Source organism: Ambystoma mexicanum, chromosome 8 (assembly GCF_040938575.1).
Source record: "Ambystoma mexicanum isolate Mex_15411 chromosome 8, UKY_AmexF1_1, whole genome shotgun sequence".
Classification (NCBI taxonomy): domain Eukaryota; kingdom Metazoa; phylum Chordata; class Amphibia; order Caudata; family Ambystomatidae; genus Ambystoma; species Ambystoma mexicanum.
The window spans coordinates 299,706,684-299,732,497 of NC_090929.1; the positions used below are offsets into that span (position 1 = coordinate 299,706,684).

A 25,814-nucleotide genomic window follows, 5' to 3' on the forward strand; every position below is an offset into this window, starting at 1 on the left:
GCAATCCAAGAAAAAGGATATGGTGGACAGTGCCATTCAATTTGATGGCATTTTCAACTTACCTATGCAGAAAAAGCGCTCCTATGCTGGTACACTAAACCCCAGATCATTTAACTCGATTTGTACACAGACCAATGTTATTGTGGATGACCTCTGCAAAGTCTTGTCCACAGTCCAAAAAATTGAGCTTCATCTGAACAAAATGAATATAGAGACTTCACTGCCTCAACCAGTGGTTATTCCCTCTGCTATACTGGTTGAAGACACAAACAAGTCTCATAGTCCTGATGTTCCATCTCAATTGACGGATTTAATTGATCTTGTGGGTGAATGTTCCCTGATGGGAGTTTCAAAAATGTCTGATTCCATCGAATGCGATCTCTTACCTAAACCCATAATAGTCCTAACCCGGAGGGAAAAGAGGCTAGCGGGAAGGTCCCAAAAAAGGAAAGCCAAAGCGTTAGCCTTAGCAAAGAAACAGGTGAAGGCTGTGCAATCAAAAGTAATGCCCGTTATATTCGAGAATGAGGGGGTGATTAATCTGTCACAATTGGATGATGAATCTAGGGTATTACTAGATATCAATCCCCCTGGTAAAAATAAAGAGAAAACACATGGGGCCAAAAAAATGAGTAATGTAAAAAAGAACGGGGGAGGATAGACTGCCATTCGAACTTATCTAGCTCAAATCCCTCAGACATCACGGGGGGACGCAAATGTCTCTATCTCAGTTCTAGCCTATGAGTCACAAACAAACTTCCTCTAGCAAAGTGAAAAGTAATGTTACTGCACCTAGGGATACCAACATAAAGCCTGTTGTTAATGAAGTTTCAGACAATGGTTCCTCTGATGAGCCCTGGATGTTGGGAGTATTGGGCAGGGACCCGTTACGATCCCAGAAATTTGTCAAGGACCTAAACGCTGATTCGGGGTCCAAGCCACCACCGCCAATAGATAAGCCATCCAAAGGAAATGTTAATATGACATCAATCGAATTGGCCGAATCTAATGTGGTTGGCAGTTCTCATATCAGCCATACGGTGGTCCACAATGAATTTGAGGCTATCCTCGATCCACCCTACATACTTGGTTGGGAAAGTGATCCCAGTATCAATATCAAACTAAACCTGAATCGCTCATCCCTGTTAAAAACCTTTCACACAATACCCTGTTTGAGAACTATAGGATCCGATGATATTGATTGGGTAAGACTAGCAAACAGATATAATAACAGGATGACATGTGGTTTTTACTCCAGATTAATCATGAAACTTGTTTGGGAACAAAAAGAAAATGTTGTCTTTATTGGTTTGATCCCTTTCTTGATCCATTCTGACTCTGATGCAAGAATATTTTTGGACAAGCCCATTGCACCTACAGTCACCATTGACCAAAACACGATGCAAACTCAGCCACCTCAAATCAGTGGTGATCTGGTCCAACAGATAATAGCAATGGCTGCTGCATTATCTGGTTTACACACATTCCCGCAATCAACGCCTACGACTTTGTCGTCGGTACCATCCTAGCCCTGTTCATCTCAAACAATTATTTGAATGCCCGTCATGGAATTGCTGTGGGCTTGTTAACTTTAATAGATGGTGGGGCTCCATTGATGAAAGTGAATTTCCTGCCATAATCCTATTACAGGAAACAATGCATGTTTCTCAATTGACCGTCGAAGGTTTTGTCTGCTATTCTCAACCTGCAACTCAAGGGGGAAAGGGTAGACCCTCGGGGGGTTTAGCTATCCTAGTAAACAACGCATGTAAATCTTCAACGAAACTGGTTTATAAGGATGCTAATGTAATAGCCATAGAATTATCCCCTGTATCCTCACAGGACAAATACCTCATCTTTATGTGCATCTATTGGAATAGATCGATAATAATGCTTAATAATATCATCGACATCCTGGATTCCATCCTTGAAGGTGTTTTTACACTCCATGATGAGGTTGGAGTGGTGGTAGGGGGTGACTTCAATTCCTCTTGTCTCATACACAATCAAGGCCTGGGTCAACAATTCCATATAGCCTCTAGTTCGGCTAAGAATGGGAAAAAATGGGTGGAGTTTTTTCTTAACTGGGACCTCCAGGTAATTCCCACTGGAAAGGTGGAGCTCACACATACCTGGTCTGGGGGAGGTCTGCATTCTCATATTGACCACTTCTTCAAATCATCTAATCTTTGTCTGTTATCTGATACTGTGAACATTAAGAACTTGGGATTTGGTGATCATAACGCTATCTCTATCAAATTAAAATTAGAGGGCTGGGGATTTACTCCAACTTCTTCTCTAAAATTGGTTGAGAATGAGAGTGGGCCTATCTGTCAGATGGAACCCTTCGTTATGCCACCAGCTAACTGAGCGACTTAGAGTTGATTTTGATTTGAATGTATTATTGACTGCCCGTGATCCTGCACGTGTTGATCAAATTATCTCTAAGAAGATTGAATTCCACCTGATAGAAATGTCAAAGCACAGAAAACTGGCACTGGACAGAAAACATCATTTACATATATTTAATATTGAAATCTTCAAACTAAAGAAGTTTAGGAATTATAATTTACGACAACTAATTAAGTTGTCTCTTGAACCAACACAATATTATTTTCAAAAAAGGACCATTCTTGATACACATAAAACTGCTGTCAAAAATTTAAAAACACAACTTTACTTGAAAGACAATCAGAATATGCTATATCACATTTTGAAAAGTGACACACGCAAAATGTGGTCCTTATTAAGACTGATTAATGGCAATAATGAAGGGTTGAAAGAAAATGCTATTTCAGCTGATCAGTGGGTCAACTACTTTAGGTTGAAATACAAGTTAGCTGTTGTGTTCCAAAACAATCCCAAAACTGTGATTCAGAATATAATACCTATGCGATCCCCTTGGAGCATTGAAGATATTTCACGGGCAATTAAGAGATTAAATCCTTCTAGGGCTATGGGACCCAATGGTATTCCTGCATGTCTTTTTAGATCAAATATTCAATTCTGGGCAATGATCTTGAAAAATAAATTTGATGCAGTATTTTCTTCACAAGCAATTCCGAGCTCATGGTGCTCTGCCAATGTCATCCCCATATCCAAAAAAGGCCCCATTAACGACCCTGGTAACTTTCGCCCTATTGCTTTAACTGATGCTTCATCTAAGGTATTCTGTCAATTAATTCTTGAAGAACTTCAAGTCTTTATGAGAACTAATGCCATTCTCTCAAAATTCCAGACTGGATTTCGTCGGCAAATGGGATGCTCTCTCAATGCTACACTTATTGCCCATATTGAGTGGAATTCCAAACATAATCACTCGGGTGCAGTTTATATGGCAGCTCTTGATTTGAGCTCAGCATTTGAAACGTTGCTAAGGGATTATTTGTGGTGGAAGATGAAGGTGATGTGCATTTCGGCATATCTGATAGCGCTAATACGCTTACTTCATACTGACACCACTTACAGAGTGCGCCTTAATAAGGAAGGTATGTTAACTGACAAAATTTCATCAAAAGTTGGGTTGAAACAAGGCTGTACTCTGGCTGCCGTGCGGTTTAATCTGTATACATGTGATATAGAGGAATGTTGGGCAAAGGAAATTATCTATCCCATTCTAATTGGTCGAACGAGATTGAACTACATTGGTTTTGCTGATGACATCCTTATCTTCGACAAAACACCGCTCGGCCTTCAGCATAAACTAAATGCTTTCATCTGTTATGCCAATGCCCAAAATTTGAAAATCAATCATTCCAAATCACGAATTTTGATTTTGAAGGATGGCCATAAAAAGAGTTGTCCGTACACATGGCTCATGGAAGATACACGGGTTGTCATTATCCAAGAAGTCAAATACTTGGGGTATCCTCTATCGAACTCTTTCTCAAAGATCTGGTGGAAAGAAAATGTGTGAGAAAATCAAACCCCTAGTTTCTCAAATGAGAATAATTATGGGTAAATACTGTGGCCTCTCTCTTGCCCGTTCTTCAATTTTACCTCCTAAAAGTTGAATCATCACTACTTTATATATTAGATATGTGTATATACAAGATAGATGACATCTTAGACACTCTTCAAGGAGGAATTTGGAAAAGTGTTTTAGGGCTTTCTGCATCCGTTCCAAATGATATAGTTCGTCATGAACTAGGTATTCTTCCTTTATCTGCTAAACGGAACTGTAGGCTTCTGAACAACTATGCAAACATTTTGGATCCCCCTGGTAACGCTCTTTATGAAGACCTGAACAAACATCTTCTTAAGGGTTGTATGAGATCTTTGACCAAATATGCTGGAAAAATGAACGATTTAATGCTCTACTTGGTATTTTGAAAGATGATCTAACATTAGGTTTACCTAGTTGTAAACAAAAATTGTACTTATATTACTGGAGTTGCCAGGCTGATAGAATTGGGTTCTATCGCTCCTACTATGAGTTTGCCCAGTTTAGAAGGAAGTGGGGTGATAGACCAGGTTACATCATGCAGTTTCCTTCTGCTTCGGGTCGTAATATTTACTTACGATTTAAACTCAATCTTTTTCACACCAATGAACGCCTGTGTAAATGGGGCACCTGTTACAAACAATCCAACAACGGCTCCTGCCTATTTTGTAAGGATGTGTCCATTATCGAGACTCTTAAACATTTAGTTGTCTATTGCAAATAATTTTGAAGATTTGCGACAATCGAGGTTTGGGAATTATATGATATCCAACTCTAATTTGTCTCGTGAAGCATTATGGCAGAGATGTATGCTGGGTGAAAGTACTAAGCTCATTTTAAGATTGCTATCGAGCCTAACAAACATTGACTCAAAGCTGAAGGATATGAATGATATATGAGGAGTGTTTTTTTTTATATATATGAGGTTTATGATGCATGAATGTTTTTGATTAATCTTAACGTGTAAACTTTGTTCTTTTCTTTTTTTAAATTTACGTTTTGTATATCTTAAAGAATTTGTAAAGTGTAATTTATTAGCTTTTGTATACTGAATTATTTTGTAAAGGTTTTTAACCAAACAAAAAAAAATAAAAAAAAAAATATCCACCAATACTTACCCCAACTCTACACTTCCCCCTACTTAACAATGACCCTAACACACTAGTAATTGCATATACAAATATAATTACACAGACCTATATATTTACATACCACATAAAACACTGTCACAATGGGATGACTGCTGCAGCCAGTAACCCCCTCACAGTAACTTCCATGGGTCTGTCCTTGGCAGCACTGGCACACTTCTGGCTAGCCGCTAAGCTGATGGACGAGCTGGCTGTTGTTGTGCTGCATTGCAGGGCTGGTTTCAGGACTCGCCACTGCGCACCATGGAATACTTTCAAATGTTCGGGGCAGCCCTGTTAGCATGGGAACCACCCAGTCACTCGAGGGCCTGCGCCGCCATCTTGGACTCAGGCGGCGTCCCTGGTGTCACAGTGATTGCATCATAAGCAACATCGCAGCCATTTTATGGTCAGGTGGCGTCCCCATGACAACAGGGGATGCCGCCATGGATCCCCGCAACTGCGGCGGCCATGTTCGAGCTTCAGCCTGTTCCCTCAGCAATACATTGCGAGATGCAGGGCCTGGGCCTCTGTCTTCACACATGTTGCTCTGCTGGGAAGCCCGGGGCTTTCCTTCACCCGGGATACTCAACGGAGCAGCCAGTACTTCAACCTCACCTTTTCTCCCAGGTTGGCTGGCGAGGCCAATCAGGGACTTCGCTTCACTGCTCCACCCACCTGGGTGGAGCGCGCTCTGGTCTCCAACTCCCGCCCTGCGCCTACATATGCAGCCCGGGAGGACTTTTATGTAGGGTCCACCTTGCTGGCCACAAGGAGGGCCATCAGGGGCACGGCCGGCTGCCCGGTCTGCCCCCGCCCACCATCCCTCTTCCTACACAGGGCTGGGCTGCTCTTTGCTGGCCCAGGCAGCACCTGGCAAGCTGCCTAGGCCGCGGATACTGCTGTGCCCATCCGGTCAAGCACCCGGGAGGGCCTACAGCTGCCACAACCCCTGGGCAGCCGTGCTGTCACTAGCATCAGCGGCTCAGCACCCACGTCTCTGGGGGTAGGACAGGGAGCTCCCCATACACTGCCCATCACCATTTGGTGGATTTAGGTCCGAGGGGGAGGTGCTCGAGGCAGCGCCACCCAAGGCAAGTTCCTCTGCTTCTCTATCTTTTTTTCCTCTCTCCTTTCTTCAACTGTCTTTTCAAAGTGTGGTTTGTTTTTTTAAATCCTACTGGATTCTTTTCTCTCCCCTGCCCAATCCATTCTTGGGCACGGGAGTTCTATTCCTTTATTTCTTTTGTTAACATTCCATCCAGTCCCATGGTAGGCAGGATGGGATCTTCCAAAAAAAAACACACGTTATTTACCCTGGTGTCTGTCTTATTTATAGGCGTTACCTTGGAGGACAAGCATGCAGCCCATACTAGTCGGGCACTGTGGGGCCACGGGCTACACTAAGCTTAAGAGTTTGGAAGTGTGTAATGACTTAATTAAAGGCAACATGTTCAGAGCCATCCATATGATTATTCACCAAGTTTTGCAAGTTTCTTTTCCCAAAGAACTATGCAAAAACAGCTTGTACAACTAATGTGCCAAACTACTGCACAAACTTACAGGGAATCAGAGCACAGTTTGACCAAACTATCAAATGTATTCTACCGAAGGTACCCTACCTTGTTGTCAAGGTCAAAGAGGTAGGAGTCCTCCTCTCGAACATCTGCCTCTGAATCAGTAATCATCTCTCCAACATACCTACAAGAAAAGTGATTAAAAAAACCTACTTCAGCCACTTTCATTTCACCAGATTAAGACTGCATACCCAACATGCAGACAAGTTATTTTAAACTATTTTAATTATGAAATTACCAACAATGTAACCTTTAAATCAGACTTAACCAAAAATCAAACAGAAATGGCAACATTAATTCATAATACATGAATTTAGATTACAGAAATAAATTAAATGCTGAAGCGCACATATGATGACACTTTAAATTTTAGGATGTTCAAAGTCATCGTTTTGGCAAATGTAATCTATCATTCCTTTTTAATATGTTACCCCTAAAGGGTAGAAGGGCTAAGAATGGGTGGATGCGTACATAGTGGTGAGGGAGGCCAATATCTCCACAAGATTGAAGATGGTGCAACTCAGGGTACTACACAGAGTGTACTATTCTAGGGTTGGTCTGCACAAAATGGGTAGGACAGAGGACAATGTTTGTCTAAAATGTTGGAGGTAAATGGGGTCCTTCTTCCACCTACTATGGGGTTGCACAAAAAACAAAAGCTTACTGGTAAAGGGTTTTGACGGTACTGACCCGGTTGTTGGGGGGGCGGGGGGGTGGGGGGATTAGGCGGGAGGGGACAAAATACCACGATGCTCAAAACTAACCCCTCTTCATATTCTTGGGGGCGCTGTGAGCTCAGGAGGAGACAAGGACCTCATTAATACGGGACTAGTGGTTGCGAAAAGGGATCCGCCAACTAAAAAGGGTGGAGGGGGTCACAGAGGTAACAGCGGTAGCCAAGTGCAAGGAAGTGATGCATCACTGGAGGGCTCTAGAAGAGATGGTGTAAAGGAACGGGTTGCCCAGATACATTTCAAAGGATCTGGGTGTTAGATAAGATTTTAACCTTTGTGCTAAATCTATCTCACTTGTGAGAACCCCAGAACTTTTTGCTGGACTGGTAGACTATTTTTCCATATACCTCAGTGAGGTGGGATCCTTTTACTCTTTTTATGGGTGTCATTTTTAAGACTCTCCATAGTGTCCTTATTAATTTATCCTCTGACAACTTTTGGTACATACCTTTTTATTGTTACAGGGCTGCCTTTAGGGCTCTCCTTTTACTTTCTCTGGCTAACCTTGTGAGAACTACAGTTCCCAAGGGCAGAAAGGATATTTCCATCCCTTCTACATTTTGTTAGGTGAAAACCAGCACACTGCATTGTTAGTTAATAATTGATGCAGTCAGGGGTGTTGATAGATCTTTAAAAGATCCGGGGCTACGCTAATGTCGGGACTCAGGGCTAGCTAGACATTTGGTTGTAGCCCCCGAGATTCTATCCGGGCCTACAACCAAAAGACCCGGGGCTATAGCCCCCTCAGCCACACTCTAGCAACGCCTCTGGATGTAGTCACACTGTGTGGGACTACAAATGACACATCTGCTTGGTATTAGGTAAGTAAACTTTTGGTATAGGTCTGTACTACACAAGTTGGTAGTGTTACTGAGCAGCCAGGCCTATCTCAAGGGGGTTTAAATGTGATCTGTAGAGCTGTAGCAATGAAATTCGTAAATACAAGTAACCCTTAAACTCAAGATTTCTGTTATAAATAATGATTTATTTTATTAACATAAATTTTTAAATAAGCATATGTTAAAAAGGCAATTCGTGTAACCATGTAAATAAACTTTAAAATCCCTTTTCAGAATCAGAACGAGTTAGTGGATAATCTTTGTATATGCTTCATACACAATTCCTACACCGAGAGGAGACTTCAACCACAAGAACAGTAATGGCATTTATCACACTAGTTGTACTTTGCAGATTCTGAGTTTGCAGAAAGCAAAGGTTTAAGGAAGGAAAAAGGTTGAACAGGTTCTCAGGATATGTGAGGGCAAGGAACAAGTTACTTACCTGTAACTGTTGTTCTCCAGCATGGGTCTGGCAGGGATTCACATGCTCATGAATATTCCCCGTTGTCAAGCCGGGAATCCTCGGTATAGAAAAAATCAGTAACAGTTTAGTTTCTGATCTGTCTTTCTTAGTAGTAACCAATCACTGGTCTCTGGGTCATACTGCCCCCAGCCAATGACTGCCCTCTCCCTAAGCCCCGCCTCTGGCAGCCATCCTCAGATTTGGTAACACGTAAAGTGGCAGTATGAACAAGAGAAGAGCCGCAGAGGGGTAGGCGGGAGGGTTCGCATGTGAATCCATGCCAGACCCATGCTTGAGAACAACAGTTACAGGTAAGTAACTTGTTCCTTCTCCAGCATGGGGTCTGGCATGGATTCACATGCTCATGAATATAAGAATACATAGCAGTATACACATGCACAACCCCTGGAGGTGGCAACAGGCTCAACATTAAGCAATACAAAAAACTCAACATTAAGCATTTCTTACCTCCTCACCAGGCTCACCTTAAGCGAACAGGTTGCACAGCACTGCTTGGCCGACCCTGGACTCCTCCCTGGAGTCCCGATCGACGCAGTAGAATCTCGTGAAGGTGTGTGTCGACCTCCACGTCGCAGCCCTGCAGATGTCGAGCAGGGGCCCACCAGATAGGAATGCTGTGGTAGCAGCTATCGCTCTGGTTGAGTGGGCTCTCGGACAGCCGGGCAGCAGTCGGTTTGCCAAAAGGTGACAGTGCATGATGCAGCCGGAGAGCCATCTGGAAATGGAAGCCTTTGAGAGAGCCTTCCCTCGATTCACAGGTCCAAAGTTTACAAACAGCTGTGATGTCTTCCGAAAAGTCTTTTTGCGGTCCACGTAGAACTTCAGCGCTCTAGCTACGTCCAGCGAGTGCAGAGTCCTCTCAGCCGGCGACGGGAAGAAAACTGGCAACACCAAGGGTTAGTTGAGGTGGAAGTCCGGCGGCACCTTGGGCATGAAGGAGGGGTGCGTCCTCAGCACCACCCTCGTGTCGTGAAACGTCAAGTATGGTGGCTTGCAAGATAGGGCCTGGATCTCTCCCTCTCGTCGTGCGGAGGTGATGGCCACGAGAAATGCTGTCTTCCACGACAGAAACTTCAACGGTGCCGAATGCATAGGTTCAAATGGGGCCCCCATGAGCCTGGTCAGCACCACGTTGAGCTCCCACGCCGGGGCAGGGGCCTTCACCGGCGGGAATGATCGGAACAATCTTTTCATAAATTCCTTCACCAGCCGATGAGACCACAAGGACGCCCGTTCCGTAGTTCTGGTGTATCGTGAGATGGCGGCCAGATGTATCTTGATGGAAGCGTGAGCTAGTCCAGCCTTGGCCAATGACAGTAGGTACGGCAATACTTGAGGGGCCGTAATCCGCAGAGGGTTCATCTTCTGTGCACGGCACCAGACAGAGAACCTCTTCCATTTATGTCTGTAGAACTTGAGAGTTGAGGATGCCCTGGCCTTTGCAAGAACCTCTCTGCAGTCAGCTGGGATGTCGTACCCTCCAAACTCTAGTGCTGCAGGAGCCAGGCCTGCAAGTTCAGCGACTCTGGGTTGTGATGAAGAATGGCGCCTCCTTCTCTGGAGAGAGGATCCGCGTCCGTTGGCAGCTTGACTGGTGTGGACGCTGACAAGTCCAGAAGGTCCGGGAACCAGATCTGTCTCGGCCACGCTGGTGCGACGAGGATCATCCTGCACCCGGACCTCTTGAGCTGGTTGATGAGCCGAAAGCAGCAACGGCAGCGGAGGGAACGCATAAAGAAAGAGGCCGTCCCAGGGGAACGAGAAAGCATCGCCCATGCTCCTCAGCTGGGGGAACCTGCTGGCGAACCTCCGGCACTTGGAGTTCATCGCCGTCGCGAAGAGATCGATCTGGGGTTCGCCCCATTGTCGGAAGAGTCGATCCACTTGATCCTAGCGTAGTTCCCACTCGTGGCACGAGCGCAGCTCTCTGCTGAGTGAGTCGGCGATGGTGTTTTTTATTCCTGCCAGATGAAAAGGCACCAGAAACATCCCTTGGGCGATGGCCCAATGCCACAGATCCTGGGCTTCCTTGGATAGGGCAGGGGATCTGGTTCCGCCCTGCTTTTGGATGTAGAATATCGTGGTGGTGTTGTCGGTGAAGATCCTCACCACCTTGCCCTTGAGGGACAGAAGAAAAGACCTGAGGGCCCAGAACACTGCGCGGAGCTCCAAGATGTTGATGTGGAGTGACTTCTCCTCCGGGAGCCAAAGGCCTCTCGCGTGAAGATCGCCAGAGTGCGCTCCCCAACCTTCCAGGGAGGCATCCGCCGTCACCTGGTGAGCTGGGGTCTGAAAGTCTGTGCCCGCCGACAGATGAGAGCGGGTACCCTACCACCGGATCACCTGACAGAACCTCTCGTTGAGTGGGATCCTGTCCTCGAAGCTGCCCGTCGACTGGACCCAGCGGGCGTCGAGGAACTCTTGTAAGGGGCGCATCCGAAGCCTGCAAAGGCGCACCAGATAAATGCAGGAGGACATCATCCCGAGGAGGGACTTGATAGATCTTACCCTGGCCATGTCCATGGCCAGTAGACGTTGCACCTTGCCCAGGATGGTCCTGGTCCTTTCCTCCGTCAGCGAGGCCAGCCGCGCCACTGTGTCGAGCTTGGCTCCCAGAAACAGGGCAACTTGCGACGGGACCAGGTGGGATTTTGAAAAGTTGATGGAGAACCCCAGGTCCGTGAGCAGCTGGACGGTCTTCGCAGTGTGCTCCACGGCGAGCTCCCTTGTCCTTGCCCGGATGAGCCAGTCGTCCAGATAGGGGTAGACGTGGATCCCCTGCAGGCGCAGTCGTGCCGCTAACGGTGCGAGGCACTTGGTGAACACCCTGGGTGCCGACTTCAATCCGAACGGGAGGGCCTTGAACTGGTAGTGCCGCCCTTGGACCACGAACCTGAGGAACTTTGTGTCTTTTTAGAATGGGGATGTGGAAGTACGCATCCTCCAAGTCCAACGACGACAGGAAATCGCCCTCCTGCAGCTGTCCCAGTACGTGCTGGAGGGTGACCATCCGGAACTTCTGTGCCTTGATGTACTTGTTCAGTCGTCGCAGGTCCAGGATCCTCCCGTCTTCTTCTTTACGAGGAAGTACCTTGAGTAAACTCCGGAGCCCCGAAGCCTCTTTGGGATGAGCTCGATGGCACCTTTCTTGAGCATCGCGATTTTCCTTCCTGGCCACGGGTCGAACGCGAGAGCACTTCTTCTGGAACTCGAGGGCGTGCCCTTGGGCCAGGGCATCCAGCATCCAACGGTCGGTGGAGATGGACTCCAACACCGGATCCCTTGGAGGCACCTTGTCTGCCTCCGGAGCTCCGAAAGGACGGCCGTCGTCGTTGGAGCACTCCCAGTGCCCGGGCAGTCTCCGTGTCTGTCTTGATGGCCTGAAGGGACTCATCAACCGCCTTCCCAAACAGGTTGTTCCCGTCGAAGGGCATGTCCAAAACTTTGGTTTGTACATCCTGGCGGAAATCCGTCGCCTTGAGCCATCGTCATCGTCTCAGGTAAACGCCGTTGCCCAACTGACGGAAACCGGTGTCGGCGATGTCCGTTGCCACCGTGATGGCGTGGTCTGAAGCAATCTCACCTTCCTGTAAGATTTCAAGGGCCTCAGCCCTTTTGGCGTCTGGAAGGAAGTCCAATAGAGGGGCGATTTTGAACCACAACTCTCTGTCGTAGCGGGCTACGATAGCCAGGGCGTTGGCCACCTTGATAGTCGCTGCGGATGAGATGACCCGTCGTCCCATCGTGTCCAGCTTCCTGCCCTCGCCGTCCGGCAGGGAAGTTGATGTTGAGGCCGATGCCCCCCAAGCTTTCTTCTTTGCCGCCGCCGAGACGGCCGAATCCGGGGTAGGTTGTGCCCAAAGGCACAAGGGGGCAGCGTTGGGGACCCGGTACTACTTCTCTTACCGGTCCCTCTTTGCAGGCGCCATGGCAGGGTTCTTGAGGAGGGCGAGCCCCTCATGCCAGATGTCATCAAGAAGTGGTACGGCGAGGACCGTCTTCCTTTTAGCCTTGCGCCGTTGGTAAAGGAACCCTTCCTTCTTCTTCTCTTCTGGGCAGAGCTGGAAGAGCTCAGATGCCCTGGAAATCATGGCATGGAAGGATCCAATCTCGTCAGGCGGGTACGCCCGAGCAGGGGACGACGGGGGACACGTCCCGTCGTCGCCTCCGTCGTCATCTGTACCTGTCGTAGCCGTGTCCGTGCCTGTATCATCCCCATGGGTAGTAGACCGGGGGGAAGGCAGAGGAGGCCGCAGAGGTGGGAGAGGTGGCGGAGGATGCGTCGTCCTCTTCTTATGCGGTGGACTTTCCGAAGCTCCCGGCTCCGGTTCCCCCGTCGGGTCTGGCTCAGGTACCTCCATCGTGGGAGGGGCAACCTTGTCCTTATCTCCGAGCATAAGGACTGAATCGCTCACAAAATGGCCGCCGAAGTGTCCTGCGGCACCGGAAACGATGGGCGCGAGGGCTCTTGAGGAACCTCGTCAGCAACACCGTCGCTCTCGTCGTCGCCCTCGTCGGGATCCCTCCCGATGGGCTGGGCCTCCTCCACGACTTCGATGAGCTCTTCTTCAGAGGTCGTGTCCGTATCCACGATGGCTACCTGCCCCTCCCCCTCCTTTTCCAACGGGTACTTCGTGGGGGTCTTCTCAATGGGCCTGAAAGACTCCCCCCCTCTGCGGTGGCACGGAGACTCTGGATCCTGAGGTTCCCTCCACTGGCGTAGCCTCCACAGGCTGAGCCAGGGCCGCTGCGACATCCTCAATCGAGGTCTTAGCAGGGTGAATTAAGGCCATCGTCACCTTCTGTACGCCTGGGGCCTTCACCTTGGGGGGAGGGGCCGAGCCTCGCTCCCCCTCAGCCGGAATCTTCGAGATCGACCGGGGCCTCTCCAGAAGCTTCGCCGGGTTCTCGGACTTCCTCTTAGCTGAGCCAGAGCGTTGGCTTTTGGTTGATGGCGCCGGGGAAGTTGTGCCCTGCCTGGCAGCCAAGGAGCCCGACCGTTCAGCGCTCCCGGTGCCCGCGGACTTGCGGTGCTTGGCCTTTTGTTGGGCCCCGTCGCCGGGGCACCCTCACAGGACTTAGAAGACCGCTCGGACTTCTTTTTCTTCTCGCCTGACGGGCTCTTCCCTTCCAGCCAGTTGGCGAGACGGAGGTGGCGATCCTTCATAGTCCGCTCCGACATGTTCCCACAAAACGTACAGTCCTTCTCCATGTGCGTATTGTCCTCATGGAGACAGTAGAGGCAAAACGAATGCTCATCCTCCTTGAATACATTCTGAAGCTGGCATCCAGGGCAGGTCCTGAACAGCTTCCCGGGCGTCGAGCTTCCTTTCTCCTGGGCCATGTCTGGGGTAGGCCTCAGAACTTCTGGAATCCTCCAAAAGCGTAACTCGACGAAATCTTCACCCTTGAGGGGCATAGAAAACTTCGAAACGGGACCCCGTTGATCGGATGTAGAAACGGTGGAGCTTGAGGCTCTATTTAACCGAAAAATGAGAAAAATCTCCTGAAAAAGCGCAAAAACGCAGCAAAAGCTCGAGAGCTACAGCACGAGGACTCCCAACACTTGAATGTGCGGTAAAAATCTGAGCATGGCTGCCAGAGGCGGGGCTTAGGGAGAGGGCAGTCATTGGCTGGGGGCAGTATGACCCAGAGACCAGTGATTGGTTACTACTAAGAAAGACAGAGCAGAAACTAAACTGATGCTGATACTGATTGTTTCTATACTGAGGATTCCCGACCTGACGACGGGGAATATTCATGAGCATGTGAATCCATGCCAGACCCCATGCTGGAGAACTAAATCTTCCAATGAAATCTAGACAAGACTTTCCCAACAGTAACAGTCTAAAACAAGTTACCACCTATGAGGGACAAACAATATCAAGGTGTATGGGCTAGAGTATGCAGGGAGTCAGGACAGCCAAAGTCAACTTGAAATAGTCTATGGAGCCGAGGCCCTTCTTAGATAAAAGTCTTGCACAAAGTTAGAGAGTTTGTAGAAAATCACTTGTAGGGTCACAATCTGTTAAGCCTGTGAAAGGAGAGTTGGAATCAACTCTAAAAGTAAGCCACTACAATTCCCAACTGAGAAAAGCAGAGCTAAAAGACAATGAGGTAAGTACCCCAAGTCTAAACAGTACCTTTGGTTTGATGAAGAGTGGGCTAGCTGGATTCTGTCCTGTTGCAGCGATGCAAAACCCTGGGTTACTGAGCCTCAGTCGTGGGGACAAGAGGGAGGATGTGTGGAGGGTTCCTGCGGCAGCACTTTGGAGGTTGTCGGTAGCTATGGGCTCTTTTCGGTTCAGCTACACTTTGCGGGGTTCAGCTTAGTAAGCAGCACTGTCACGGGTCTCGGATAACGGTTGTGCTTCCTTCACTCCTTGGGTCCTACACTCTGGTGAGGGGACTCAAGCTCTGGTCGTCCTCCTTCTGGAGGGTCCTTAGACTCCTGGAGTTTCTGTCCGCATTTCAGACTTTGTACTCCGCTATTGATTTCTTGACCCTTGGCACTTGGTTCTTGCAGCAGCAAAGAAATACAGCCAATCAGGCAAGATGGTCAAGTGGAATTCCTGTAGGGGTTAGTTGGTCCCACTAACCCAAGGGAAGAAGTGGTCCCTTCCGGAGCTTCTCTGTCGAATTGAAAAAGGGGTTTCAGCACAGCAGCAGGGCTTTACCGGTCAATTCAAGGTCCAGGAGGATTCAGCAAGCTTTGTTCACGGTTTCTTCGTCAGGTGTTTCTCCCAGTGGTCGACTCTGCCTCTAGTCCCAAAAACCTCACCTTTTAAGCTAGTTTCTCCCATTCATGCACAACCTAGGCTGTCAATCACACAGCAGGGTGGCTGTCCTGAAAGGACAGATAGCCAGCCAATCGGGACTGGTTGCATTCAGGCACTCCTAGAGACAAAGGAAAGGGGAGGTTGGGAACCTACCTCACTGCCTGCATTTCTAGACACACTGGAGACAGAGGCAGGCTGTTAGGCAAGGTTGTATGTAGTAACCCTGTGGGAGACTACACCATCCTTGTTCTCTTGGCAATAGGCTACCCAACCTTAGGTATAAGTCTGTACTACACAAGTTGGTAGAGTGACTGAGCACCCAGACTTATCTCAAGAGGGGTCAATGTGAGCTTTAGAGGTGCAGAGATTCACAGTGACAGGTATTCAGATAACACTTATACTGAAGATTGCTTATTAAATTAATTATTAATTTAACAGTCAGTTTTCGCGCTTTGAAACACTTGTGTATAGGTACGTTATAAATGCGATATCATATCAGATCAAAATAAGCCTTCTTTAGAAAGGGCACGAGACAACAATAAAATACACTTCAAAAATACACTCCCTTAGTTTCAGTAAGTAGATACCCTTTTGGGATGTCACACACAAACACACACACACTTCCTACACCCTGAGGTGACTTCAATAGCTAGGACACTGTGGACATTCATATATCACTTACACTTTATGCAATAGTGAGGTTGTGGAAAAAGGAAAAGGTTAGGGAAGGAAACAAAAGGATAACAAGCTTCTCAAACAGGTAAGCACTTTTCAATCCCTAAATGAAATATAGGTTAACCCTTTCCCAGCTATACAAATAAAGTATGTACAACTTTTTGTAGGGACAGATCAACACAAAGTCAGAGGGTAAGAAGAGTTTTCAGGGAGCCAGGACAGACAACATCAATTGAGAAAAGGGGAGCTGAGGCATTTCTTGAAGATAGTACAAAAGTGCAAGCAAGGGGCAAAGATGCAAGTAACCCTGCAAAGGACAGCAAATGCAAGTCTCCAGCGAGAGTAAGCAAGCTACACACAACAAGAGGTAAGTACCCCTAGTTACACAGTTCCTTGAGTCTGAAGGAAAGGTTCTAGCTGGCTTCTGTTCCTGTTGTAGTACTGCAGATCTGGTTTTTCCTGGGCCTCAGTCGTGGGAACAAGTGGGAGGACGTCTGGGGACTCCTGCACTTTGGTTTGAAGGTCGGCGGCAGCAATGGGCACACTCCAGATCAGCAGTACTTCGTGGTTTCTGCTACTCGCAAATTGCAACACCACGGTCGTTGGACTCTTTGTGGACTTTCCTTGCTTCTGGTGTCCAGCACTATGTTGAGGTGGCTCAGGCTTAGTTAATCCGGCTTTGAGGGAGTCCAGAGGATCTTCCTGGAGCTCGGGTCCAGCTTAAGGGGGATGCACTCGTCCTGGTGTTCCTGTTACCTGGCACTCAGTCCCCGCAGCAGCAAAGAAGTACAGCCAGCAGAGAGGGGTTCGAGGCAAGTTAGTCTTGGGGCGGATTGGTCCCACCAACCCAACGGGAGAAGTTGTCCTTTTCCGGGCTGCTCTAGTCGATTAGAAATTGGGAGCTTCAGCAATGCAGCAGGGCTTCGCCAGGCAAACCAATGGTCCATGAGGATGCAGCAAGCTTCTCTTCCAGTTTCTTCAGTTCCCTCGTCCAGTGGTCGACTCTGCCTTCCTTGCAAAAGACCTCGCCTTTTATGCAAGTTTCTCCCATTCATTCGCAGCCTAGCTGTCACACACACCGCAGGGTGGCTGTCCTCCAAGGACAGTCAGCCAATCACCTTTGGTGCATTCCTGTAACCTAGGAGACTAAGCACAGGGAGTTTCGGGAACCTTCCTCGCTTCCTGCCCTGCCAGACAGGCTGGAGCCAGAGGTGGGCTTCAAAACGAACAAAGGGACCAAACCTGGTTTGGCGCGCAGAGTAAATCTCAAGAAGGACCTTTCCAACAAGAAATGGCGAAAAAAGAAGACCAGGGCCATTTGGACAAAATGGGCACCTATGGGTGTAATACTACAGCTGAGGATTCAGCCTACGGTAAAAAGGCACAATGGTAGGAAAAATAAACCACTGCCACCAGCCATTAATTGTGGAAAGGGTAACATAAAAATGTTACATGAGAAACTAGACAAAGAGGCTAGATACTAAGTAACCCATCCAGCACTCTATGGAAGATCGTGTGTGCTGGGTCTACAAAGAGAAAAGGGTAAGTAAAGTCAATTTCACTTAACTACTCTTGGAAACAGTAGTTTATCCAAGAGAAGGTATTTAAACCTTTTGAGGAATCCAAAGGACTGTGACACTGCACGGAGGGTGCTGTGTGTCACCATACAAAAAGTATATGCCTACAGAGTTTGTCAGATTCCAAGAACAGTGGAAACACATCAGGTCAAAACACATTTGAGTGAGAAAAAGGTCTCACTCGCTCCAGGGTTAAAATTAAAAAGTCTTAAAGTCCAGCAAGAGAGCTGGGAGTCTCTTATGGTTGAAGGGAATTAGCACAGAAATGAAAATTCTCCCCAACACACACCTTATGTGGGGTGCTGGGGCGATACAATGTATCTCATTTCTCACTAGCACTGTAAATATTCTGTTGCACGGACAAAGTGCACCTTAAATGTCTGGTGGCAGTGAACCTTTTTACAAACGTGGTGCTCCTTTACTGCAGGCTGTTTTCACAGCTGCTGTAAAGGCACCATTGAGTGCCTATTTTAACAAAATGACCCCCATATTTTTTGCCATTTTCGTGCTTCTTGCCCCTTCTTAGTCTTTCGGCGGGAGACCTCGGTCAAGCCTGCCCAGGCTCCAGAGTGTCTGAAGGCAGGAAGCGAGTGAGGAGACACAAACTCTGCAGCACATTATCTTCCAGCCTGCCTGCGAGAATCCAGATGAAACTTGGAAGCTGGCTGTTTTGAAAGGACTGCCAACCCCTCCCCTCCCCTCCCCACCAAGTTTGAATGTAGTATGTCTGATTGGCTGGGTTCCTGCATTAAAGTCTGATCCTGGAAGTAATGTCTGATACAGAAAACAATTTAATTGTGATATTTTTGGTTTGTACAACGGTGCTGACACGTGTTCGACTGACTAGGTCTTTCTCAAGGCACAAAACAAAATTCTTTATTGTACAATTCAAATGATAACCATGTGACATAATTACAATAACCATCAACATTTCCCGATGTGTTAGATACACATACCAAAAGGTAGACTGTAATTTTCAACGGAACATAGAGCTAGAGAGCAAGCAAAAAGAGTGCAATACAACAAAATGATAAACAAGGCCGAAGTACCAAAACAATAGGTAGAAAGTAAGGGGAAAATAAGACAAAATAAAACCATTAGAATTGTATCATATACTGAAGTCCTATAAATCTAACCATACAATAATGAATCAATGAACCATCTCAATGACAAAACGGGCTGATTATGCCCATGTGCACAATGATTAACCAGGGTAACACAGGGGTATTTAAAAATTACTAGATATGGGTGAATCATCCTTCAGTATTTCAATGAGATCAGATGCATTAAAATATGTCACAAATGGTGTAATATACTATGCAAACCGAAGAAGAACAAGCTACTTTCTTACCTGGTAACATTCTTTAGATGGGATGTTCCTCTGACGTATTCCACATATTTGACATTGATTACCACAGCTGTGCTGCTTCGGAAACTTTTTCGGCGTAGGCGTCCTGCGTCGATGACGTCTATACGCTCCCTCGAGGACCTCTATCGACGGCCGACGTCACCAGATGTTATATGTAGGACGCACAACGCCCGTAGCCTCAGTTGTACTTTTTTCCTCCAGAATGAATGGCACCAAGTTTCTGCCAACCTTACCACATAAAGCCTTGCGGAAACAGAAGCTGCAGTTGCAAAAGAAATTCTGTAGCGGGGGAGGTAGGGAGGGTACGATGTGGAATATGTCAGAGGAACATCCCATCGAAAGAACGTTACCAGGTAAGAAAGTAACTTGTTCTTCGAGGGTATTGTGTCCTCTGACGTATTCCACATCTTTGACAGACTCCCAAAGCAGTACTAACGTAAGGAGGTGAGAAAAGAATTTAGAAAATTTAGAATGCCCAATCGAATTGCAGAATAGAGGACTGTCTTGCTAAAGGACAAATCTTGCCCATGGATAGAGTCCAGGGAATGTTTCACAAAAATATGGACAGAGGCCCAAGTGGCTGCTTTGCAAATCGGAACACCCCTCTGTAGTGCAGTGGAGGCAGCCATACCCCTAGTAGAATGGGCCCGCAAACCTACAGGAGGGTCTTTCCCCGCCAAACGATAACATTCAGAGATCGTCAAAATGATCCAGCTATAAGGTCTGCTTAGAAACAGCCTGACCTAAACGCCTTCCAGCTTAACCAATAAAGAGCTGCTCTTCCACTCTGACCAGGGACATCGTGAGAGATAGAAACTCAAAGCTCTCCTAGGATCCAACCTATGGAGCCTCTCCTCTTCCTTACAAGGATGTGGAGGAGGATGGAATGCCGGAAGATTTATCTTCTGGCTCAGATGGAATTCCGACAAAACCTTCGGAAGAAAGGAAGGCCGTACCCTCAGGACAACCCTGTCCTTATGGAACACAGTGAAGGGTGGTTTGGTGGAAAGGGCCTGCAACTCATTCACTCTGCGAGCGGAAGTAACCGCAACTAAAAATACAGTTTTAATAAGACAACAGTCTCAACGGACAAGAACGTAAGGGCTCAAACAGAGCTCCCTCCCATTAGGAACTTTAAAACCAAATTCAAATCCCATCCCGGCACCTGGAAAGGCGACGGTGGAAATACATGAGTTAGCCCTTTTAGAAACTGAGAAATCAAAGGAATTTTAAAATAAGAACATTCCTCAGACGAGCGCTTAAATATGGACAGCGCCACCAGGTAGCCCTTAATGGTACCCACATTCAGGCCCTTGTGGGCTAAAGAAAGCAAAAAAGAGAAAACCAAAGGAATGGAACATTGAAAAGGATCCACATTCTGTCCCCTGCACCAGTCGCAGAACTTGCTCCAACGGCAACGGTACAGGGATTTCGTGGCGGGCCTTCTGGCCGAAAGCAACACCTCCATCACGTCCTCAGGGAGGTCCCAATACTTATATCTCAGCCTTTCAGATACCAAGCATGAAGGTTGAGAGACTTGACCTCTGGATGGAGAACTCGACCCCCTTCCCATGAGAGCAGATTGTCTCGGTAGGGAAGACTATGTGAAGGGCAAATGGACATGTCTAGAAGGTTCGGGTACCACGCTCTCCTGGCCCATGCCGGAGCAATGAGGATCATCCGGGCCCCGAACCTCTGCAACCTCCGCAACACTTGCGGAATGCCAGGGACTGGAGGGAACGCGTACAGCAGTGGGAAGGACCACTCCACTACGAATGCGTCCCCTAAGGCTCCTCTTGGTGGAAATTCCCACGACCGAATCTTTCGCACTTCCGGTTGACACTGGTGGTGAAGAGATCCACTAGTGCTCTGCCTGCTCAGAGCATCCACTGCTGCATTTTCATCTACGGCTAGATGAACTGCCGAGATCGGAATTTCCTGCTGGATGGCCCAGAACAAGAGATGCATCGCCTCTCTGCACAGTGGGGGTGACCCTGCCCCACCCCCTTTTTGTTGAGGTAGTACATGGCCACTGTATTGTCTGTCATAATCAGGACATTCTTCCCCTGCACAGATGGCGGAAAAGCCCTCACTTATAATCCCACCTCATTTCTTTTACCAATTAGTGCCTAAACTATTGCCTTAATTTCAATGTCTGTTTGTGTTTGGGGAAACGTCAAACGTGGGTGTTTGGGGAACGTCAAACGTGGGTGTGTTTGGGGAACGTCAAACTTGGGTGTGTTTTCAGAAAGCCAAATTTTGGTGTGTTTTGGTAAAGTCAATTTTTTGGTGTATTTTTCTTCACCTTACTTTGGCCCTAAATTGTTACCTGCTAGCCTAGTGACCGCTCCATACCTCTGATCTTGTATATTTCTCCTACTAGGGTAACCAGACGTGGATTCACTGTTCTCAGCGATGCACAGCTTCACCTCAATGATAAGGCCCAACAAGGCTGAAACACGTGTATGGGGTTGCTGTTGGTACACTTGTTCAGAGAGGAATTGCCATAGCATTTCAGTGCTGGACTGCCCATGTGGGCGGGACAAAGACTGATATGCAAATGGATATTTCCCATCTGTGGAAGGTACAGTGCGCTGCAAACTCATCTCAGAACAGGTTATCAGGCCATGTTCTTTCTGGAGAGTAGCGCCTGCTACCTTTTTTTGATATATTTCTCCTACTGCCTTCTCTCTCTACCTGCCCATGGCATTATCCGTTCCTCCTATCTATTCCAACTGTTTCTCTATCAACTTTCCTTCCCTTCTCACTAAGTCTGGTAAGAAGAAATTCAAAAAGGATATCTTGGTTTCTAACCCTGGTCTCCCCATCGCTGTACCTACTCCAGCGCCTCTGCCAGAAAAACCCTCACTGACATCCTCTTTTTCGATTTCTGGACCTATGATCTCTATACTCTGTCCTGTCTCCTCCTCTCCCATTAATGGTGGCACCCGCTGGGAAGTACGTATGAATCTCTGACTCCTCCAGAGTCTTTATTAACATCCATCTAAATGGTACTGTCATGGTGCAAGGCCTTCAGGCTAACCTCCTCCTCTTTGATAGGCAGTTCACTCGCCTCATCAACTTCCTCATCTCCAGCTGTCCCCTATTCCCTTCCCCTGGCTACCTTGCCCTCTGCCGCTTCCTCCTTTGCCCCATCTGAAGCTCCTTCCACACCTCTGCAGGGCGTACCTACGATCTGCACCCCTGCCCGGAAGGTCTTTAAGGCTGGCAACCTTCTTCATCTCGCTACACTCAATTCTCACTTGGCCATTAAAACACTCGTCTATTATCTGTCACCTCCTAGAAACACTCGACCTTGATGTCCTCGGTCTCACCGAGACATGGTTCGCAGCCAGCTCTATCATGAGTTTTGACACTCTCCTCCCCGACTGCTACAAGATCCTTTCAACTCCTTGATCCAATCGGCCTGGAGGGGGTGTAGCCCTCAGCTTCCCTGAGTGGATCCCTGCCTCTCTCATTCCCACTCAAGCTTACTCCTCGTTTGAATGCCTAGTCTGCAGGCTCTCTCTCTCTCCTAGCCACTCTCTTACTGTTGCTATTCTCTACCGGCCCCCTGGTCAAATCACCTCTTTTCTCTGAGTGGGCTGACCTCTCCTCTTCCCTCTTGGACTCAACCACTCAACTTCTACTCCTTGGTGACCTCAACATTCATCTTGATTCTACCTGTCTCTCATCTTCACTATTTCGCGTCCTCTGCGATTCACTCTCCCTCTCGATCCTTCCCTCCGGCCTGACTCACTTGGCTGGCCACACACTTGATGTCTTGATCTCATCCGGCCTCCCCCTCTCTATCCCCCCTTACCACTACTCTCTCCTGGAGTGATCACTGCCTCCTCTCATCTCTCCATCTCCTCCCCCCAAGCCATGTCCACTCCTAGATTTCCACCCACCTTCTCAGATATCCGGCCCATGAAACGTGTCAGTCGAGGCCTTCGCTGCAACCTTCTGCCCCCCTCCTCCACCCCAGGCTGACTCACACCGTGACACAGCCCTCTCTCTTCTCTACTCCTCTATTTCTGCTACTCTTGATACTCTTGCCCCCGTCCTGAGGATCCGTTTGAAGTCCAAAGCCAAGTGCAATTCTTGATATGACTGACCTAGATACACTTAAACAGAAGTGTAGGGTGGTGGAGAGGAGATGGAAGGCTTCTTGCTCCTCCTCTGACAAACTGGCCTGCCGCCTGCTCCAAAGGCAATACCGACTTGCTGTCCGCACTAAGAAGCGAGTCCACATACAAGCCTGCGTCTCTGCGGCATCTAACAACTCGGCCGAACTTTTCAAAATCTGCAAGGAGCTGGCCAACCCTGCTGCAGTCTCCATCACTCCTCTGACCTCTCAGGATCTTTGCAATGCCCTTGCCCTCACTTTATTTCTAATACCCAAACATCCTGTCCACCCTCTCCTCTGTTCCCCCTCTTCCTCCCTCTCGGCCTGCTGCCCTCCCTCAGCTACCCCTCAACCCCTTTTCTCCTCCTTTTCTCCCCTTATGAGATATCTAGACAAGTCCGATCTATGAAAACCTCATCAAAACAGGTCCATCCGTGTTCCTCTAAAACCACTGACAACCACATTGACACCCTTGCACCGGCCCTTGCTGATTTCTGCAACCTCTCTTCTGCCTCTGGCTCTTTCCCCTCCCCTCTTAAACACTCCCTTGTGAATCCTCTCCTCAAGAAATCCATTGCTGATCCACCATGTCCGGCAAACTACCGCCCAATTTCCATTACTCCCTTTTTTGGTAAGCTCCTGGAAAAGTTGGCCATCTCTCAGCTTAATCTCCATTACGACTCTGTTGGCTCCCTCCATGACCACCAATCTGGCTTCAGAGCTGCCAGAAGTACCGAATCTGCCCTCCTGAACATCTGTGAAAACCTGCTCTCCAACCTGGATTCTAACATTCCCTCTGTCCTCATCCTACTTGATCTCTCCTCTGCATTCGACACGGTCAACCATACCACCCTGCTAAATTGTCTTAGTGACAACTTCAGTATCACTGATCAGGCTCTGGCTTGGCTGACCTCTTTTCTCTCTGATCAACCCTCACAGGTACAACTTGGGCCCTTCCCATCTTCCTCTCAACATGTGGTGTCCCCCAGGGGTCTATCCTCTCGCCCTGGCTTTTCAACCAATACCTGGCAACTCTTGCTTAGTGCATCTCAATGTTCTGCTCAACTTTCCAGTGCTATGCTGACGACGCCCAACTCATTTTCAGGCTTTCATCAGCCTCCTCCTCTCCTTCCCTCATCTCCGATTGTCTAATCGCCATTCAAAATTGGTGTGCCGCCAATGATCAATGTCTAAATGCCAACAAGACTGAGATCCTCCTTATTGGTACACCATCTCCATCCTTTCCTCTCACTCTCTGGCCGACCTCCCTTTGCCATCCTCCCACCCCCACCTGCACAGCTAAGAACCTTGGGGTTATCTTTGACTCTACACTTTCCTTCTCCGCACACATCTGATGTCTCCAAAAAAAAATCTAACTTTTTACTTCACCTCCTTAGAGGTACTCTGCCTTTCCTCTCCTTCCCTCAAAACCTCACCGTCTCCCAAGCTCTGGTTCTTTCCAGACTGATTACTGTAACAGCCTCTTTCTAAATCTACCTGCCTCCACTCTCCGCCCTCTACAACTAATCCAGAACAGGACTGTGAGACTTGTCCTTGGCCTCAAGCCCTCGGATCGTATCTCTCCAGCCTTGAAATCCCTTCATTGGCTCCCAGTGGATGCAAGGATTACATTTAATACCCTCTGCATTGTCCACAAGGCTTTCTGGGGCCTGGGTCCAAAATACCTTCAGCTATCCCTCCGTAAATACCTCCCCTCTCGAGCCCTTCGCTCTTCTACTTATAACTCCCTCAGGGTTAGTTATGCAAAAAAACGAGCAGGGGGTAGATCTCCGTCTTCGGCTGGTGCCTCCCTTTGGAAAAGCCTCCCGGCCACCTTGAAACTTGAGGAAAAACATCTTCGGTTCTGGAAACTTCTCAAGACCTTCCTATTTGCCTCTGCTTTTGCCCCCCCTTCTCCCCTGTTGATCTGTTTCTTCTCTTGGCACTGTGCACCTGGCCACCCTCTGTTCTTTCGGGCCCAGGTACCTGCTCACCCTGCCACCCTCTTGCACTGCCTACAGGCCACCATCTGCACCAGGGTTCTCTATCTGTACCCATACAGTCCCCCTCCCATGTTTCTTCTGCACTTATCAGATATACCTTTCTGACTAACTTTCACCTGCCACTTGCTGGCTGAACTACCATAGTTTATCACCCTTATTTATTGTTTTATTCTATTTAATATTTATGTTTTCTCTCCTCTGCCTCGCACTTTCCACTCCACCCCCTTTCCAGGCACTTCTCCCCCATTTTCCTTTCCCATGCACTTGCGCTTTCTTAAATGTCACGGGGCCTAGTAAGATCGCTGTTTTTCTCCCTTGTTCCCCTCCCTTTTTGCCTGGTCGCGTTCTGAAACACTTGTGTACGAGCGCGATACAAATAAAATATCATTTCATTTTCCCTTTGAGAAGGAAGAGCTGAAAGTGGGACTTATTGACAATGTCCTGACTGTGTGGGATGAAGGAAAGGGAGGAGTAGAAGATGACTCCCAGACTCCTAGCTTCAGTGTTGGAACGCAATGGAAGAAGGCCAGAGTTCAGAGAACATTTAACTTGATCATTGGGTCTAAAGCACTAATTAC

At 47.8% G+C, this 25,814-nt stretch overlaps 1 protein-coding gene across 14 annotated transcripts in view; it reads right to left on the reverse strand.

Moving 5' to 3' along the window:
- EHMT1 (euchromatic histone lysine methyltransferase 1) overlaps positions 1–25,814 on the reverse strand; it is a 2,375,011-nt gene that overhangs the window by 63,957 nt on the left and 2,285,240 nt on the right. For all 14 annotated transcript variants that reach the window (XM_069609714.1, XM_069609713.1, XM_069609712.1 and 11 more), the window contains one exon: positions 6,693–6,771. In XM_069609714.1, coding sequence (XP_069465815.1) covers positions 6,693–6,771 — 79 coding nt within the window. The remainder of the gene's footprint in view (positions 1–6,692; positions 6,772–25,814) is intronic.